Raw genomic sequence first — 19,726 nt, 5'->3', positions numbered from 1 at the left:
AATATTTGATTAATGCCTGTAATGCCTTCTTTCTAAATCAAATCCTCAAGCTTACCTCGAGTTCAAAGTTCAGTATTTATTGTAATCCATCTCGTAGATGACAGATGAAGATGATAAGCAAAGGAATAATAATTTCTTTTATCTTTTCACACATATATACACACATACCCCATAATCCTAATTCATATAATAATAACAGAAAACAAAGGGCTTTTGAGAATAGCAACATATTAATATCCATTATATTTACTTCACAGGGAGACTGGCAAGTCTACCTTGAGAGGTAATGTCTTATAGTACAGTGGACTGGATTGTTTCAAGATTTGTCATTTATTTTGGCAACTCACCCAGCCTCCCTGAAAGTCAAGTTTCTCATCTATAAACTGTTCATGATAATTACAACCTGCCTCATTAGCCTCATCAAGCTATTTAAAATATGAAGGGAGATGATATATGTGGATCCTGTCAAAGGAGCTTGAAAACTGCAGAACATTATTTTAGTGTAAAATGCTATAACAATAAATGTTGAATATAAAATGGCTTTTTCTTAACTTTTAAGTTCAGGAGTACATGTGCAGGTTTGTTATATAGGTAAACTCATGTCATGGGGGTTTGTTTTACCGATTATTTTGTTACCCAGGTATTAAGCGTAGTACACATTAGCTATTTTTCTTGATCCTCTCCCTCCTCCCACCCTCCCCACTCCAGTAGGCTTCCATGTCTGTTGTTCCTCTCTGTGTCCATGTGTTCTCATCATTTAACTCCCACTAATAAGTGAGAACATGCAGTATTTGGTTTTCTGTTCCTGCATTAGTTTGCTAAGGACAATGGCCTGCAGCTCCATCTATGATCTCTGAACAATCTCCACACTGGTTTTCACAATGACTGAAATAACATACACTATAACCAACAGTTTATAAGTATTCCTTTTTCTCCAGAACCTCGCCAGAACCTGTTATTTTTGACTTTTTAGTAATAGCCATTCTGACTGGTATGTGATGGTATCTCCTTGTGGTTTTGATTTGCATTTCTCCAATGATCAGTGATGTTGAGCTTTTTTGCATATGCTTGTTGGCCGCATGTATGTTTTCTTTTAAAAAGTGTCCGTTCATGTCCTTTGCTAAAAGGGCCCTTTCAAAAGTGTGTTATTAACCACAAGAGAGTATTAAGAGACTAGGTAATAAAAGTCACAAATATTTTGATATCATAATTCAGAATTTAGATCAGCGGTTATGAAATTGTTCGTATTTCCAAATTCCACTGACAGAACTCTACTATAAGTTTATTTCATCTGTTGATATGTTTTTAGCCACTTCTTTCTTTTAAAGTGAATCTGTTGTGTGTTTGCCGTTTGATATTAGAAAATTGAACCTGCCTGCCTTGCTGTCTTCCGAATATTATGTATCAACAACCAACAAGCTACAGTTAGTTGTTTTGTTCTGTTTTTCTCTTAAGTTATTGTGGATGAGGATATATATAACTGCACAGTCTTATCAGGTTTGTAAGAGATGATCTTAGGCTCATCTTTTAAATTGGTTTTTATACTATTTTAAACAAATCCTTTTAGAAGAGAAGAAAAGCTACTTAGTCTATCAACATTAGGAAATATATCTTTAAAGAGTTTATCACTACAAGTAACCAAAACCAACTTAAAAATTCACATTATACAAATCATTGAGAATTTATTTAGAACAGAAATGTGTCCAACTATCGGTCAACACAAATTTTAAGTGTGTAATTATCTGGGAAGTAGTGTTAACTGTATTTTTTTCTAAAGATCCTTTACAGTTGTATAAATGCCCAAAAGGATATATATATATTTTTATTATTATTGTACTTTAGGTTTTAGGGTACATGTGCACAATGTGCAGGTTTGTTACATACGTATCCATGTGCCATGTTGGTTTGCTGCACCCATTAACTCGTCATTTAGCATTAGGTATACCTACTAATGCTGTCCCTCTCCCCTGCCCCCACCCCACAACAGTCCCTGGAGTGTGATGTTCCCCTTCCTGTGTCCATAAGTTCTCATTGTTCAATTCCCACCTATGAATGAGAACATGCGGTGTTTGGTTTTTTGTCCTTGAGATAGTTTACTGAGAATGGTGGTTTCCAGTTTCATCCATGTCCCTACAAAGGACATGAACTCATCATTCTTTATGGCTGCATAGTATTCCATGGTGTATATGTGCAGCCATCCTTTAGAAAATGTGGCACATATACACCAAAAGGATATTTTGAGTCTCTGTATATTAACCAAACCAAATGTAATGTATTACTCCCAACATTATATTTCAACCTCTCCAAATAGTACCTTTTGATATTGTATCAGCAGAAAAATATAAAATACAGATCTTAAAAAGTATTAATCTCCTTAACATTTCAAGAAAGAAAAAAATATATGTGTGTATAGAGATGTATATTTCATCTGCTCGTAACACTGTGTACATTTCTTTATCAACTAATTTTTTTCAGTGATTTATGAGTTGAAATACAAATCAAATGAAATGAGTAAGCAAAGTAAAGTAGGAAACACATTTTCTACTGCTGTCTCCTAATGCAGGTCTTTTCAGGAAAGTACTAATGGTTTTAGGGAAAGTGTATAATTACGGTTGTTTCCCTAATGATAAATTTGCAAATCTCTATTTTAAAAACATTCATAAGGTTAAAAAAATAAGAGATGAAATATGTCTTTCAAAATTCCTTACATGATTGATAATGCCTATATTCTCTTACTATCTAAAGTCTGGGTGATATGTATATTTTAAAAAAATAAAATAAAATGTCTGTATCAGTGAAGGAAGTTTACACAGATAGCTTCAAAGCTGTGGTTTATCTTTGGAGGATTAATCTATTTCTCATGCCAGTGTGTTGCTACTGCACATGTCATCCTGTGGTGTCTGGGGTGACGAAAGATGGGAATGAGTTTTCTGAGAACTAATCAGCAATACTTTGGGAACATTTAGGTCATGGTTTCCAATTAACTCTGGAGAGTTTGAGTAATTTAGTACCAGACCTCAAGAGAGAGGGGATGAAAACCTCGTTAATTCATATGTTGGTGAACGGCAAACCAGCAAATTTGCATTAAAAATGGATTTTTATTTTAAAGCAAAGACCAGCTAGATCTTTTCTGCAATAGTTTGGGTAGGAGAATATCTTTGTACGTATGTGTTCCCTTACGTGTAGGTATTCGTATGTTTCAACGACCCTGCATATGGCAGTAACAGAAAATTAAATTTGTGCTCTAAAATGAAGACCAAGATTCAGTGACATAATCTTCCTGTGCCTTTCTTTCTTTTGGTACAATGAATATATCAGAGAGGAGTGTATTCCAATATCTGTCTTCAGAGTTACTAAAACTTCTTTTCTAGAATGCAAGACTTGGGCTATACCCCCCAGCTCTGCCACTTAACTTGTATATAACCTTGGGAACATCATTACAATTCTCTCAGAATCAATCTCTCCAGCCCTAAAATGAAACCAGCAGAAGCCTGTACTGTATATCTAAAAGGTTTTTTATTTTTATGAAAATTAGTTAGGCAAACTTTTATTGAGCATCCATCACTCTATTTTGAGATAAAGCCTTGCTGGATGATCTCCACCACTTTTGATAGAAAGAATAAAACATGTTTAAGATACATTTATCACTTGTTTGGCAAATTGAGATAGAAGTTTATGAATACAGACTGATACATGTTACATTTGAGCTACTGGTTGGTAAGGACTCCAGATGGTTTATAGCCTTAATTACATTGTAACTCTAGTTAAATGTTTACCTATCTGTACCCTCTATTAAACTTGAATATGTTAAATACCAAAGTCCATGTATTATTGGATTTTCTGTCACCATCATCAGGCACAGATCCTGGTACACAATAGGTATGGAATGGATGCATGGATGAATTGTTGAATTAGATGTTGGTAGGCATGTGGAAATAAGAATGAGGTTCAAAATTAAAGATAATCTGTATCGAGTTTAAAGTCATTGGCAGAGAATGAAATATCCAGCTGAGTATACAAAGAAAAAGAAGGTAGGTAGAAAAATGGAAAATATCTTATGAAGTGATGATAGAATAACTCCGAATATGTTTGAAAACATATAAAGAGTTATGTGGATGTTAGCTTTAAAAATTATCTTCCATGCTGTGCATTAGATCTGCCATTCCTCATGCTGTGGATGAAAAGCAAGCATCAGAAGTTAAATTAAAATGATGTCATATATTCCTCACTTTACAGTTTCATAACAGAGGAGAAAAGAGAAACATTCTCTCATTGCCACCACCCTTCTCCAGTCATATTTCTAGGGAGATGTTGCCCAAAAACAGATAAAACCACAGAGTTGGTTTTGCTAGGAATGGACTACTAGTCCAGGCAATGTTGACAGCTTTTGCTTAGATTCATGCTTCTCATTAGTGCACATTACTGATAGAATTGCTAGAGATTAAAAGGAATCCTTTCTACAAAGTGCTGTATATCCATAGGTGACAAAATTCTAGCTTCCCCTCACAAATACAATATAAAGTTATGTTTTAAAATCAAAATGTAATTTACTAGCAAACTAGTAGGAACTGTTATGGTTACAGGAAATGTGAATTTCAGATTAACTCTGGTTCTGTGAGTAGTGGTTGATATGGCAAGAATCATTTTGATCTTACATCCAGGTGCTACTAAGCTCTCTCTGACCTATATCCCACCAAAAAAAGGAACAAAATAATGGTCCTTTAATCTTTCTCCTAAAATATCATAGGAAATGATAGTGGTTAAATTGCAAATCAACTAGGAAGGAAAGATTCAGAGTATTTTATGTGGTTACTCTATAACAATGCCAGGGCAGAGTGAAAGTGTTATTTAGCAGAAGACTGAGTTCTTTGAATGTTCCTAATTTATCACATTTTAAAAATAACCTGGGCAAAATAACCTTTCATGTCAGATTGAGCCTTTTTCTAAAAATACTCAATATGTTTCTGTAATTATACCTACACACTTACAATCCCACAATATAATGCACCGATAAAGTATTTTTCATCCATATATCTAATAGTAGAATAGTGTCTATACAATAATTAAGCTCTTTAGGCTTACCCTGGAAAGCAACAAGTTTCCCTTCCTTTTACCCTTTTTATGTATTATGTTGGCCATAAGAAATTGATGTTATTCAACTCAATGGAGTCTTAGAGATTTATTCAGAAATAACATGGTGTGTGTGTGTGTGTGTGTGTGTGGCGGGAGTAGGGTTCTAATGACAGGTCAGAACATACTTATCTGATTGCCTCATTGATAATCAGGTCTTAAAAAGAAAATGGATGTGCTGAAAACATGCCTTCTGTGATTCTTTACCTTCCTGTGCATTTGTCTCTGGATAAACCCTTTCTTTGGCAGGTATAGGGTTGCACTAAGCTTTATAGCTCCAACACTCTGCCCCTTCAGTAGATTCTTGCTTGTAACTGATGATAATGCAAACCTGTGTTATCTATAGGTCTCCTTAAAGGGCAACCAAAAGTTCAGTAGCAATTCAGGCACAATTGCTGCATGTGAGAATCCTCCATCTTGTTCCCTTTGGAGACCACATATATTTCTTAGGCAAGTATATTTTTAAAATCCTTGTTCAGCGTGACAATTCAGGAGGTCAAGTTCTCCCAGAAAGCAGATTCTGAGAAAGTGATTAGCATGAAGGAATTTTATTGGAGAGTGCTCTCAGGATTAACACCTGTGAGGGGAGGCAAGGAAAGGGAGCAGGATTGGGCAGAAGGAGAAGCTGGGCTACCATACAGTCACAACTACAACACAATCAACCCTCCGCCTCTCCTTCCTAGCCTTCCCCGGGAGGATCTCTGAAGTCTGAAGGTAGAATAGCCCTTCAGAATTGTCCTGAGTTGCAGCAAGGGACCCAGGATTTTATACCCCACAACTCTCCCATCAACCAATACGTGCAGCCCGTCTCGGGGACATAGTGGGTAACTTTGGGCTAGGCACCTCTCTTCAACTGAGGCCAACTCTCAAATAGGGATAACAGCTGAGGACTCTCAGCCAGTAGCACTACCGGCAGCTGGAGTCAGAAGTATTTCAGTCCTGAAAAGGGGTCTGGGCAGCCCAGCTTAGCATCTACTATGCCAGTCGTTCTCAAATCTGGTCCCTGGCAACTGTGATTCTCAAGCTTTAGCATATATTGGAAGGCTTGTTAAAACACAGCTTGCCGGATTTTACCCACAGAGTCTCTGATTCAGTAGAGCTAGGCTGAGGCCTGGGAATTTGCATTTCTAATAACTTCTCAGACGTTGCTGGTGCTGCTGGTCCGTGGACTATGAGAACACTGTTTCACGCTGCCCTTATTTACATACTGAGAACGGTACACAGTGCTCTTATGAGTAGAATGGAAACCTTTTGAAATCACATTATTCCTTACTCCATCAAATTCTCAGCTATTTTTGGGCACCATAAAGCTGGAATAGCTGATTATGAAACTTCGTTATGTAAAAAAGTACTTAACCAATACAGTAGATTCTGTTTGCAAAGCATTATTACAGTTTCTAATATCTGGTCATTGTTACTTGTAAAATTCAGCCAAATTTTCTCCAGGGCCTGTAGTTTGGTAACTTGGACAAAGGAATTTTAAAAAAATCTAATTCAAGAACTTTGGTTTTTTTTCTAAACATATCTTTTTTTCTTTATGATTCTTATTTTTACATTTTATTTATCATATAAGCCACTTAAACCCATATAGTTCAGGAAAATTTAAAACTATATGATACATTTAGAGCATGTTGAATGCGCAGATATGGAAATTAAGTATTCTTGACTCATTCTAGACTAGACCTGGCACAATTAAAATTTAGGAATTCAATGTACACACACACATAGATTCCGAGAGAAGTGCTGAAGCCGTAAAACCCCCACACAAGCAGGAAACAACAGTCTTACCTATTATTCAAGAGGCATGTAAAGGAGCTCATTTGAGGAGATTTTCTGCTGTTATTGCCATCGAATTTTTAACGTATTTTCCAAATTAGAAAATATTCAGCCTGATGTTGTCAATATTTCAGACCACAAGGGTATCATTTAGGAAAATGGTTCCTTACTGTCCTGAAAGAGTTACTGTTCTTCTTCCCTAAGGGCCTAATTTACAAAGCAGCAAACTTGCTGGTAGGATTTGGCTGAAAATCGCATTGTCTCGGTAGAACTCTTTCATCTGATTTATGTGCATTGCATTTTGCAAATAACTCTTGGAAAGTTATTTACTAGTTACTTTCTCTGGAAGCAGAGGATAAGCGGCATTTCTAGTTTAAGGACAGAGGAGCTAAGATGCATCAAGTGCAGCTCATCATGAAGCTGATGCTGATAAAATGCACAATATTACATTCTCTAAGTTTCACTCTGCCATGGGAGAATTTCATATTTTTAAATTTTGTTTGAAATTGGACTACATTAGAAAATATGTCAAATGTCTAACCCTGCATTTATATTCTGGGATGTGACAGCTTATTTCTGTTCCAAATTTTGCACTGGAGATGGAGTAAGTCTTAATGCAAACTGCATGAAACTGCCACTTTTATAGGTCAGAGCCAGTCAATTGTCAGCAGTTACACATGGTTCAAACTGTAAGGTGCATGCCCAATTGTAGCACTGAGATTCCTGGAGTTGTTGCAATGGTTCTGAATTTTTCAACTATAATACATAAAAAGATAAATGACTCTTTTGATATTTCTCCTTGCGTTGATAGTTTGCCTGAAAACTAGATAAGCAGGGAGCCGGCAGTCCACGTTAGCCCTTGAACTGCATGAGGTTTAATTTATTTGCCCAACCAGAACCCTACACTACCTTTCAGCTGTGCAGTATTAAAGTTTATTTAGGAGTTGATAAATAGCTTAGTGCAATGCTTACTTTTTTCCAGTAGCTGCATCCTCATAAACCTATTCTACCCTCCACCAGTTAATGCAGACAGAAGATTTTTATCCAGTATGAGCACTGAAACTCCACTGTGGAAGACTGTGTGCTCAGCGAAAGCCTCACCCATGATGAATAAACAGCTCTTCCGGGGGCTTTGCTGCCGCTGGCTCGGCAGGAGTTGTTTATTGCCTGGTTTGCACATCCCATGATAAAGTTGCTGCTGAAATAAATTGCAGTTTTGCATAATTATTGACAATCACATCTTAACAAGCAATGTGTATCATATTCAAGTGTTCAATTTTTTAAAATCCATTTTTAGCTTATGTTTAATCCCAGAAAGTGTTTGTGTAGTAATAGAAGGCAAATAAGACATTTAAATAGAGTACTAATTTCTTCATTGCAGACAAAGTTTACCTGAATCTTTTTCGATAGGACTGTTACTGCCTAAGGCAATTTTCCTTTCTAAGCTATTATTATATAGATATTTGCTGAGGGCATATGTGTGTGTATCCACAATACATGTATTATATATATATATATATATACACATATGATCACAAATATGAATACATTTTTAGAGTTTTTGTCATGAAAGAGTTTGTTTCATCCTTTTAAAATATTACAGGAATGGGGAAATGGGATATGGGTAGAAGGAACTAACGTTTTTGAGTAACTGTAATGTATAACTGTATAACATGTGGGGCACTCAACTTCACAGAAATTTTTTATTTTAATTCTCATCACAGCAATAGATATTGCAGATGAGAAACTGAGAATCAGAGAGGTAACTTGCCATATCACATAACTGGTAAGGAACACTGGGAATTGAACTCAGATCTGCCTAGTTTTTAAGACTCTACTTTTTTCATTACACATAACATTTTTATTTTGGAAAATGTTCTCAGTTGTATGATCAAGTAATTAAATATGAAACTAACACAACAGTTATAACTAATGTCATGCAAAATGATAGTTTGCACAAAATGATAGTTTGCACAAAATGATAGTTTCTATGAACTGTTATTTCTTCACTTGTTAAGTCTTTCTTCCTTTGCCCTCCAATCCCCTTCTTTTTGTCTTTTCCTCTAGTCTTTTCCTTTTGACTCTAGGTTTGTATTTTCTTGACTTTTCTCCTTGCATATCAAATCCTTGTTTTCTGCCTCAGAGCGGTATCAAAGACAAGCATGGTACAGGGATTTTAGGGTTTTAACTATAAAGGTTAGTCTCAAATTTGGCAGTGTATTAAAAATAAGCTTTCAAAATTGACCAACAAAAACTACAAAATTGAAAAAAAGATACTTTGAACTTTCAAATGTTCAAATATATATATATATATATATGAAGCCTTCTCTGTGGAGAGGAGTTTATAGAAATCTGTAATTGTCATTCTTGCATGCCTTTCCCCATATAAACACCTTCAAGTTAAATAAAAATGAAAGTAAATAGACTGCACAATATTATAGTTGTTGCTTAAAGGAAGAGCTGTAGCAACAACTCACCCCATTGTTGGTATATTACAATTTAGTTCCTCCATCTTTCTCTTTTTATGGAGTTCACTAGGTGCACCATTCTGATATTTAATAATTGCATCTGAACATTTGGTCCTTTGCAGGGTGAGTGAGCGAGAGGCTGCTTTGGAAGAAACTCATAGATTACTGCAACAGTTCCCCCTGGACCTGGAAAAGTTTCTTGCCTGGCTTACAGAAGCTGAAACAACTGCCAATGTCCTACAGGATGCTACCCGTAAGGAAAGGCTCCTTGAAGACTCCAAGGGAGTAAAAGAGCTGATGAAACAATGGCAAGTAAGTCGGGCATTTCCGCTTTAGCACTCTTGTGGATCCAATTGAACAATTCTCAGCATTTGTACTTGTAACTGACAAGCCAGGGACAAAACAAAATAGTTGCTTTTATACAGCCTGATATATTTCGGCATTTGAACAAGGAGGAGAGAGGCAGAGGGAGAAGGAAACCTCATTTATAGTTCCACTTAACGCCCTCGTCTTAGAAAAAGTACATGCTCTGACCAGGAAAACATTTGCATATAAAACCAGAGCTTCGGTCAAGGAGAAACTTTGCTCAGAGAAATAACTTAGGGATTGGTTTATTAAATTTTAAAAGTTGACATTTTTGAGTGTTTATTTAATATTTTACAGGGAAAGCATCTGTATGAATTGTCTGTTTTATTTAGCGTTGCTAACTGAATCAGTTTCCCTTCATTACTTTCAAATATGTTTTGAAATGTTAATCTGGCATTTTGTAGCTTTCTTCCTAACATGATTTGTGAAAATAAGAATGAGATGGCTAAATTTGTCATAGTTAATGATCAAACAATTTTCAGACAATTGTTTTTCCTAGAAACAAAAATTATTTCCATAAAGTTCCATATACATAAACAGTGAAAACAGAATGTGGGGTAGTTTTGTTTAAATGAAGTCTTGGTGAGAATCATATTCTGTAGTACAAGGAGCTCTTAAAGTTTGTTCTCAATACCAGATATAATTTTCCTGAACTATTATGGAGTTTTGTTATGTACAGTTGGTTTTTCTGACTTGATATAATAACTTTACTAGTCTCTCAAATACAATTTGGATATAAGTCATTATAAGAAAATGATTGATTTTTTAGAGTAACTTGATTTTTGATATTTTTAAACTATTATGAAAAACACAATAGTATATTCTAGTTTGAAAAAATAATTCCAGAATCAAATCACAATAAGCAGAAGTTCTTCTCCTCTCTTCCTCCTATCGTTCTCCTTCTCCTGTTTTTCTTTTTTGATATGATAGTTGATCTACTTTGCTGCTCTGGTGCATATAGTAGGTAACAGTGGCAATTTATGGCTCCTGAATTTATCATTCTTGCTTCATCATCCTGCTTTGACTCCACTTTCTCCTCCAAAATGCATGTTGAGTTAGTTTGATCATTTGGAGGTAATTTGTTTGGAACAATATCAGACTTTATAGATATCTCCCATGGCTTGTGATAGAATATAAGGGCAATGCAAATGTAGAGTTTTTTGCTCACTCTTCGATGTGTGATTAGACAATGTACTGCTGTAATATATTTGGCTTAGGCTATTTCATAAATAAAATTTTATTGTAAAATATTGTAAATGCTGATAAAGCCACTCCAGAATTTTAATAGATATGTGGGTTTCCCGGCCAGTTGCGGTGGCTCACGCCTGTAATCCCAGCACTTTGAGAGGCCGAGGTGGGTGGATCACCTGAAGTCAGGAGTTCGAGACCAGCCTGGCCAACATGGTGAAACCCCGTCTCTACTAAAAATACAAAAATTAGCTGGGTATGGTGACCTGCGCGTGTAATCCTAGCTACTTGGGAGGCTGAGGTGGGAGAATCGCTTGAACCCAGGAGGCAGAGGTTGCAGTGAGCCGAGATGGCGCCACTGCACTCCAGCCTGGGTGACAGAGTGAGACTCCATCTCAAAATAAATAATAAATAAATAAATAAATAAATAAATAAATAAATAAACAAACAAACATGGGTTTACATTTTACTCATCAGCTATGGTAGGTAAATAATAAGCTTTGATTAAGTCTATTTTAGTCTATTTTTAGCAGATTACTTTGAAAAATAAAGAATAACCCAATGACTAAAAAATCATTTTATGTCAGAGATTTAAGAAAACCTATCTTTAAATAGTGAATAATTCTAGTTGAGGGCAAAAATACATCTGTTTTCTACTATACAATTTGTATTTATATCTGCTGTATTATATAATGAAAATTTATCTCTATTTCTAATCTCGAGAAACTGCAAGCTTCTGAATCATTAAAGGGAAGATTCACCATGTGTCCTAACTATATTTACTATGGAAGCATGGAAAATAAATATTTTATGTTTAGATTTCTGATCTCTCTTTCAAAAGCAGTTGGAAATTATATTGAGCAAATGTCTTAGCTTATCCCATGTTACTCAAGAAAATGTATTTATTCATTTTTGTCCAGTGGCTTAACCAAACCAAAGTTTATTTGTTGCTCACATAAAGTCCAGTGTCGATCAGGCTACTCTTTTCCATCTTTGAGCTAGGGCACATATTACACAGAGCTTTCAGTGTACCCGAGGTAGAAAAAGAGAGAGCTTGGGAATAAGGCAGGGGCTTTTTACTGTCTCAGCCCCAGAGTGATAAACTATATTTATTCTCAAAATCCAGATAAAACTCCCATAGAGCCTCTGAAAACCTCAACATTTGCTTCTTAACTATAATAAGATTAACTAAGATTCCAAAATTATTTTAAAACAGAGACAGTTTCCCTCTTCCCTGGCAGCTAATATTGTATTTTCTATAAATCCCACTTGCCCGAGGTTTAAACTACATTTTATGGATTGAAATGACATTTATAGCAAACTCTGATTTTTAGTTAGACGGTTGGATAATGATCTTTTGATGAAAGACTTGGAGATGTCATGGTAAAACGGTAAACTACTGAAACTATTGATTATTGTTAATGGCACATTTCAGCTGATTGAATTGAGTCAAGAAACTGGTGTTGAAGAGCAGCAAATGGAAATGCCAAGCTTGAAAATAAATAAAACAGCATACCTTAAGAGATTACATGCAATTTCAGTATTTCAGCTAAATGGAAGTGTTTGCTTTTTTTCCTCTATGAATTTTTATTTTGAACAAAAGGAATTTTCTATAATATGTATGTAGGAGCAAAGTGAAATGGCATGCTTTTTCACTTCATTTGAAGAAGCTGGTAGCATTGTATTCATAGATTCATGCTGTATAGCAATCATAGTTCTCATATATTAAAAAAAGGAACTTTGAAATGCCTAGCCAAAGCAACAGCTCTGCCAACAGATTTTGATATATCTGTCTACCCCAAAAGTAGTGATGATTTACTTCATACAAATGCTAGTGAATGAAGAGAGAGGGTGAAAACCTTCACAAAATGTGTTTTTCTCTAAGACTGTCAATCCATTTTTCTATATATGGAGACTCCAGCTCTTGCTAGACTACCTATCACTTTCGTCTATCAGCCACTTCATAAGATATTTATTCTCTCAGCAATAATCATAATTCATAGATTCTTTAAACATACATGTAATATAAAGCATATACATTCTGAATGGAATTAACATGATTAATTCTTCTCCGAAAGACATTAGAATTTCCTCCCGTATTATAAAAAGGTGTAACTCACTTTCCTTACTAAAATCAAGAACATTACCGTCGTCCTTGTACTTCAGGATAAGGGGATGTTTCTTATAAATATTGTTATTTCTGATATGCTAACTGGAATTTTTAAGCAAATGTATTTTTATAGAACGCCATATAAAGCCTTTAGGGGTGAAAGTTTCAGGATTTTTAAATTACAGATTTATCCTTTAAATAAAAAAACTGTATTCGTAATTGAATTGGATTATTTCTCTATCCAAAACATTTTCTGCTTTGGGCCTAAGAGAGTTGACAAAGCTGTTCATGGTTCAAAGTACTACCACAAAACCCTGGGTGACTAACTGAAAATGGAAAGACTCTGTGTCTTTCTGAATATTTCACAAGAGTTTCACAAATATTAAGTGGTTCTCTAAGTACCCCTGAGAGATCATTGTAATATTAGCTTGTAAAGGCGATGTGGGGGTGTGAGTATGTGGTGACCTTTATGATGTTCCTAAAGGTGGTGTAATTAACATATTTTTCTCAGCAAGACAAACTAAGGAGCAATAAATAGATGAGATTCCTTCATCTGTGATCTGGGTCATGTCTCAGGCCATATCTTTCAAATCACTCCCTTCCCTAATCTCAGGTTTTACCTATGTCTCCTCTCAATCCCCCCATTATAAAAATTGTGTTCTGATGAATAAAACATTTCCAGAGAGACAAGTTTCATAAACTTTGAATTGTACATCTGAGTACACCTATGAATTAAGATATCTTTGATTTCTAATATGTTATTAAAATTGAGCGTGGTGGCTCACGCCTGTAATCCCAGCACTTTGGGAGGCAGAGGCGGGCGGATCATGAGGTCAAGAGATCGAGACCATCCTGGCCTCATGGTGAAACCCCCATCTCTACTAAAAATACAAAAATTAGCTGGGCGTGGTGGAGTACACCTGTAGTCCCAGGTACTCAGGAGGCTGAGGCAGGAGAATTGCTTGAACCCAGGAGGTGGAGGTTGCAGTGAGCCGAGATGGCGCCACTGCACTCCAGCCTGGTGAAAGAGCAGACTCTGTCTCAAAAAAATAAAATAAAATAAAACTGGAGAAGTTTCTCACCAAAATTTTGGCCCACGGATTAATTCTGAAGAAAGAAGAAAGAATGCAATCTTAGTAGCACAATTAGTACCTTGAATAAATTGGATTATCATATTTCTTGGACTATCTGAGAATGCAGAGGCAATTTAAGGATCCCTAATTCTAAGGAGAAGAAACCTTTAGTGTATTCCTTCCTGTTGCTTTAGTTTGAATTGAGTTTTATATGTATTTTTTAATCTTTCTGTTTTGATCGTTGTCTAGAGAGTGTGAAAGTGAATTTTGATATTTTTATTTTGCCTGGCGATGAATACCTTCTGCTCTGGATATTTAAAAATTATATACATATATATGTGTGTGTGTATATATATGTATGTATGTGTGTTTGTATATATATATGTATATATAATTTTTCTGAGGACTTTTATTAATTCAGCATATCTTTGCTAAACACCTGCCATGTGTCATGGTGTTAGGTCTGGTGACACAAACATGTTCAGAGAGATGATTTTCTTTCTTTTTTGGGGGGTGGGTAAGGGAAAGAAGGCTTATACAACAGAATCCTATTTCTCATAGTTCTGGAGGCTGGGATTCCAAGATCAGGGCCTGGTGAGGGCCCCTCTTCCTGGTTTGCAGATGGCTTCCTTCTCTCTGTGTCCTAAGGTAGCAAAGAGAGAGAGAGCTCTGATGACACTTCCTCTTGTTATAAGGGAACTAATTCCATCATAAGGGCCCCAAGAAAGGTGCTTTTCAAAAACAGTTTAGTAAAAGTACTGGGTTGTATAATCACTTTAATGAGTATCAATCCATATTTTTAAGATAGAAATGAATGAAATTAATAAAATAGAATAGAAATAAGGAGTTCCTCACTTTTTTTTTTTTTTTTTGAGCAACATGGCTGTTTATTTCACCTGGGTGCAGGTGGGCTGAGTCCGAAAAGAGAGTCAGTGAAGGGAGAAAAGGGTGGGGCCGTTTTATAGGATTTGGGTAGGTAAAGGAAAATTACAGTCAAAGGGGGTTTGTTCTCTGGTGGGCAGGAGTGGGGGTTGCAAGGTGCTCAGTGGGGGCGCTTTTTGAGCCAGGATGAGCGAGGAAAAGGACTTTCACAAGGTAATGTCATCACTTAAGGCAAGGACCGGCCATTTACACTTCTTTTGTGGTGGAATGTCATCAGTTAAGGTGGGGCAGGGCATATTCACTTCTTTTGTGATTCTTCAGTTACTTCAGGCCATCTGGGCATATACATGCAAGTCACAGGGGTTGTGATGGCTTGGCTTGGGCTCAGAGGCCTGACATTCCTGCCTTCTTATATTAATAAGAAAAATAAAACAAAATAGTGTTGAAGTGTTGGGGCAGCGAAAATGTTTGGGAGGTGGTATGGAGAGAGAGAATGGGTGATGTTTCTCAGGGATGCTTCGAGCGGGATTAGGGGCGGCGTGGGAACTTAGAGTGGGAGAGATTAAGCTGAAGGAAGATTTTGTGGTAAGGGGTGATATTGTGGGGTCGTTAGAAGAAACATTTGTCGTGTAGAATGATTGGTGATGGCCTGGATACGGTTTTGTATGAATTGAAAAACTAAATGGAATAAGAGAAGGAGAAAAACAGGTATAAAAGGTCTAAGAATTGGGAGGACCCAGGACGTCTGATTAGAGAGTGCCTAAGCAGGTTCAGCCTGCCAGCAAAGATTATTTATTTACTTCAAGAGTTTAGAGTGGCGGTTTGGGGATAACACCAGGAGATATCAGCTGTGATGGCTTGGATAAACAGTGTAAACTGGCAGTGTAAACAAGAGCAGGGCATTTATGAGTAGTTAAGAACCGTGAATAGGAGTATGACTAGACAGAAGATGGGAGGGATGGCAAGTTTTTTGGGGCACAGTCTAAGTCGGTCTGGTGTCTGGAATGAGACTGGGGCCTAATAAAAAGGAGCGTCTATACAGGAGCTTAAACGGGCTGTACCTTGTAGCATTCCAAGGACAGGCCTGAATTCTGAGAAGTGAAAGTGGTAAAAGTGTTGTCCAGTCCTTTTTAAGTTGGTGGCTGAGCTTGGTGAGGTGTGTTTTTAATAGACCATTAGTCTGTCACTGAATACTAGGAGCCTGAAAGAATGCTTGGCTGATTTGACTAATAAAGGTTGGTCTGTTATCAGACTGTATAGAGCTGGGAAGGCTAAACCGAGGAATTGTGTCTGACAGAAGGGAAGAAATGACCGCGGTGGCCTTCTCAGACCCTGTAGGAAAGGCCTCTACCCATCCAGAGAAAGTGTCTACCCAGACTAAGAGGTATTTTAGTTTTCTGACTCGGGGCATGTGAGTAAAGTCAATTTGCCAGTCCTGGGCAGAGGCAAATCCCACAGCTTGATGTGTAGGAAAGGGAGGGGGCCTGAACAATCCCTGAGGAGTAGTAGAATAGCAGATGGAACACTGAGAAGTGATTTCCTTGAGGATAGATTTCCATGATGGAAAGGAAATGAGAGGTTCTAAGAGACGGGCTAGCGGCTTGTAACGTACACGGAAGAGGTTATGAAATGACGACAGAATAGAATGGGCCTGTGATGCTGGAAGGAGATATTTTCCTTGGTCTAAGAACCATTTGCCTTGTGTGGGAAGACATTGATAGGTGGAAGTTTCAGCAGGGGAGTAGGTGGGAGTGACCGATGTGAAGGAGAAAAACTGGCCTTGAGGGACAGAAGTTGGAATGCTGGCTGCTTGTCTAGCCACCTTATCAGCATAAGCATTGCCTGGAGCAATGGGATCTGACGCCTTTTGATGCCCCTTGCAGTGAATGACCCCAGCTTCCTTTGGAAGTAAAGCGGCCTGGAGTAGAGTTTTTATTAAAGAGGCATTAATGACGGAGGACCCTTGCGTAGTGAGGAAACCTCTTTCAGCCCATATGACCGCATGGTGGTGCAGGATATGAAAGGCATATTTAGAATCAGTATAGATATTGACGCGTAGTCCTTTTGCAAGGGTGAGGGCTTGAGTTAAGGCAATGAATTCAGCTTGCTGAGAGGTAGTGGAGGGGGGCAGAACAGTAGCCTCAATGATAGATGTGGAAGATACTATAGCATAGCCTGCCTTTGCTGGTGAGTGGCGATTAGTCCTGGTGGAACTGCCATCAATAAACCAAGTGTGATCAGGGTGAGAAACAGGGAAGAAGGAAATGTGGGGAAATGGGGTGAACGTCAGGTGGATCAGAGAGATGCAGTCATGGGGGTCAGGTGTGGTATCCAGAATAATGTGGGAGGCCGGATTGAAGTCCGGGCCAGGAACAATGGTAATTGTGGGAGACTCAACAAAGAGTGAGTACAGCTGAAGGAGCCAGGGAGCAGAAAGTATATGCGTCAGGTATGAGGAAGAAAATAGATTTTGGAAGTTATGAGAACTGTAGAGAGTGAGTTGAGCATAGTTTGTGATTTTGAGGGCCTCTAAAAGTATTAAAGCAGCGGCAGCCACTGCACGCAGACGTGAGGGCTAGGCTAAAACAGTAAGGTCAAGTTGTTTGGACAGAAAGGCTACAGGGTGTGGTCCTGGCTCTTGTGTAAGAATTCTGACTGCTCTAACCATGCCTAGGAAGGAAAGGAGTTGTTGTTTTGTAGAAGGTGCTGGGGTTTGAGAGATCAGTCGGACACGATTGGCAGGGAGAGCACATGTGTTTTTAGGAGAATTATGCCGAGATAGGTAACAGATGAGGAAGAAATTTGGGCTTGACTGAAGCAATGGGGGCTGTCTGTGAAGCCTTGCGGCAGTACAGCCTAGGTAATTTGCTGAGCTTGAGGGGTGTCAGGGTCAGTCCAAGTGAAAGCTAAGAGAGGCTGGGATGAAGGGTGCAAAGGAATAGTAAAGAAAGCATGTTTGAGATCTAGAACAGAATAATGGGTTGTAGAGGGAGGTATTGAGGATAGGAGAGTATATGGGTTCGGCACCACGGGGTGGACAGGCAAAACAATTTGGTTGATAAGGTGCAGATCCTGAACTAACCTGTAAGGCTTGTCTGGTTCTAGGACAGGTAAAATGGGGGAATTGTAAGGAGAGTTTACAGGCTTTAAAAGGCCATGTTGTAGCAGGCGAGTGATAACAGGCTTTAATCTTTTTAAAGCGTGCTGCGGGATGGGATATTGGTGTTGAGTGGAGTAAGGGTGATTAGGTTTTAATGAGATGGTAAGGGGTGCATGATCGGTCGCCAAGGAGGGAGTAGAGGTATCCTATACTTGTGGGTTAAGGTGGGGGGATACAAGAGGAGGATGTGAAGGAGGCTTTGAACTGGGGGAAAAGGTGGCAATGAGGTGTGGCTGTAGCCCAGTAATAATCAGGGAAGCAGATAATTTAGTTAAAGTGTCTCGGCCTAATAAGGGAACTGGGCAGGTGGGGATAACTAAAAAGGAGTGCTTAAAAGAGTATCATCTAAATTGACACCAGAGTTGGGGAGTTTTAAGAGGTTTAGAAGCCTGGCGGTCAATACCCACAACAGTTATGGAGGCAAGGGAAACCGGCCCTTGAAAAGAAGGTAACGTGGAGCGGGTAGCCTCCGTATTGATTAAGAAGGGGACGGACGTACCCTCCACTGTGAGAGTTACCCAGAGCATCTGTGATTATCCTGTAGGCTTCCGAGGTGATTGGGCGTTGTCAGTCTTGAGCCGCTAAGCCGAGAAGATCTGGGAAGGAGTCAGTCAGAGAGCCTTGGGCCAGAGTCCCAGGGGCTCTGGGAGTGGCTGCCAGGTGAGTTGAACAGTCTGATTTTTCAGTGGGGTCCCACACAGATGGGATGTGGCTTAGGAGGAATCCCAGGCTGCGGGCATTCCTTGGCCTGGTGGCCAGATTTCTGGCACTTGTAGCAAGCTCCTGGGGGAGGCAGGCCTGGAGGAACGCCTGGCCGCTGCGGTTCAGGCGTTTGGAAGTTCTTGTGTGCTGGCGATATGGCTGGAGTTTGTCTCACAGTGGAGGCAAGGAATTGCAACTTTTTTCTATTACTGTATACCTTGAAGGCGAGGTTAATTAAGTCCTGTTGTGGGGTTTGAGGGCCGGAATTTAATTTTTGGAGTTTTATTTAAAGTTGGGAGCGGATTGGGTAATAAAATGTATACCGAGAATTAGACGGCCTTTTGACCTTTTAGGGTCTAGGGCTGTAAAGCATCTCAGGGTTGCTGCCAAAGGAGCCATGAACTGGGCTGGGTTTTTCATATTTGATGAAAAAGAGCCTAAACGCTCACTGATTTGGGAGAGGTCGGATAAAGAAAAAGGAGCATCAACCTTGACTATGCCTTTAGCTCCAGCCACCTTTTTAAGAGGAAATTGCTGGGCAGGTGGGGGAGGGCTAGTCGTGGAATGAAACTGTAAGCCGGACCGGGTGTGAGGAGGGGAGGTGACAAAAGGATTATAGGGTGGAGGAGCAGAGGCTGAGGAAGAATTGGGACCTAGCTCGGCCTGGCGAGGAGGGGAGAGGTCAGATGGGTCTGTAGAAAAGGGAAGATTAGAAAGACTCAGCAATGCTTGGGGTTGGGACTGAGGGGACAGGCGGGAGGGAAAGGAGGAAGATTTGGGACAAGTTGCATTGGGCACAGAGACTAGGAAGGGACCGATGTGTAAAAGGATGCCTGGACGTCAGGCACCTCAGACCGTTTGCCTATTTTAC

At 38.5% G+C, this 19,726-nt stretch overlaps 1 protein-coding gene across 1 annotated transcript in view; it reads left to right on the top strand.

Moving 5' to 3' along the window:
* DMD (dystrophin) overlaps positions 1-19,726 on the top strand; it is a 2,251,240-nt gene that overhangs the window by 1,684,044 nt on the left and 547,470 nt on the right. Inside the window, exon 53 of the mRNA XM_032756167.2 lies at positions 9,497-9,686. Within this exon, the coding sequence (XP_032612058.2) occupies positions 9,497-9,686 (190 nt within the window). The remainder of the gene's footprint in view (positions 1-9,496; positions 9,687-19,726) is intronic.

Source organism: Hylobates moloch, unplaced genomic scaffold (assembly GCF_009828535.3).
Source record: "Hylobates moloch isolate HMO894 unplaced genomic scaffold, HMol_V3 SCAFFOLD_7, whole genome shotgun sequence".
Taxonomy (NCBI): Eukaryota; Metazoa; Chordata; class Mammalia; order Primates; family Hylobatidae; genus Hylobates; species Hylobates moloch.
The sequence above is the reverse complement of the archived record's forward strand: the minus strand, read 5'-3'. Positions and strand labels throughout refer to the sequence as shown.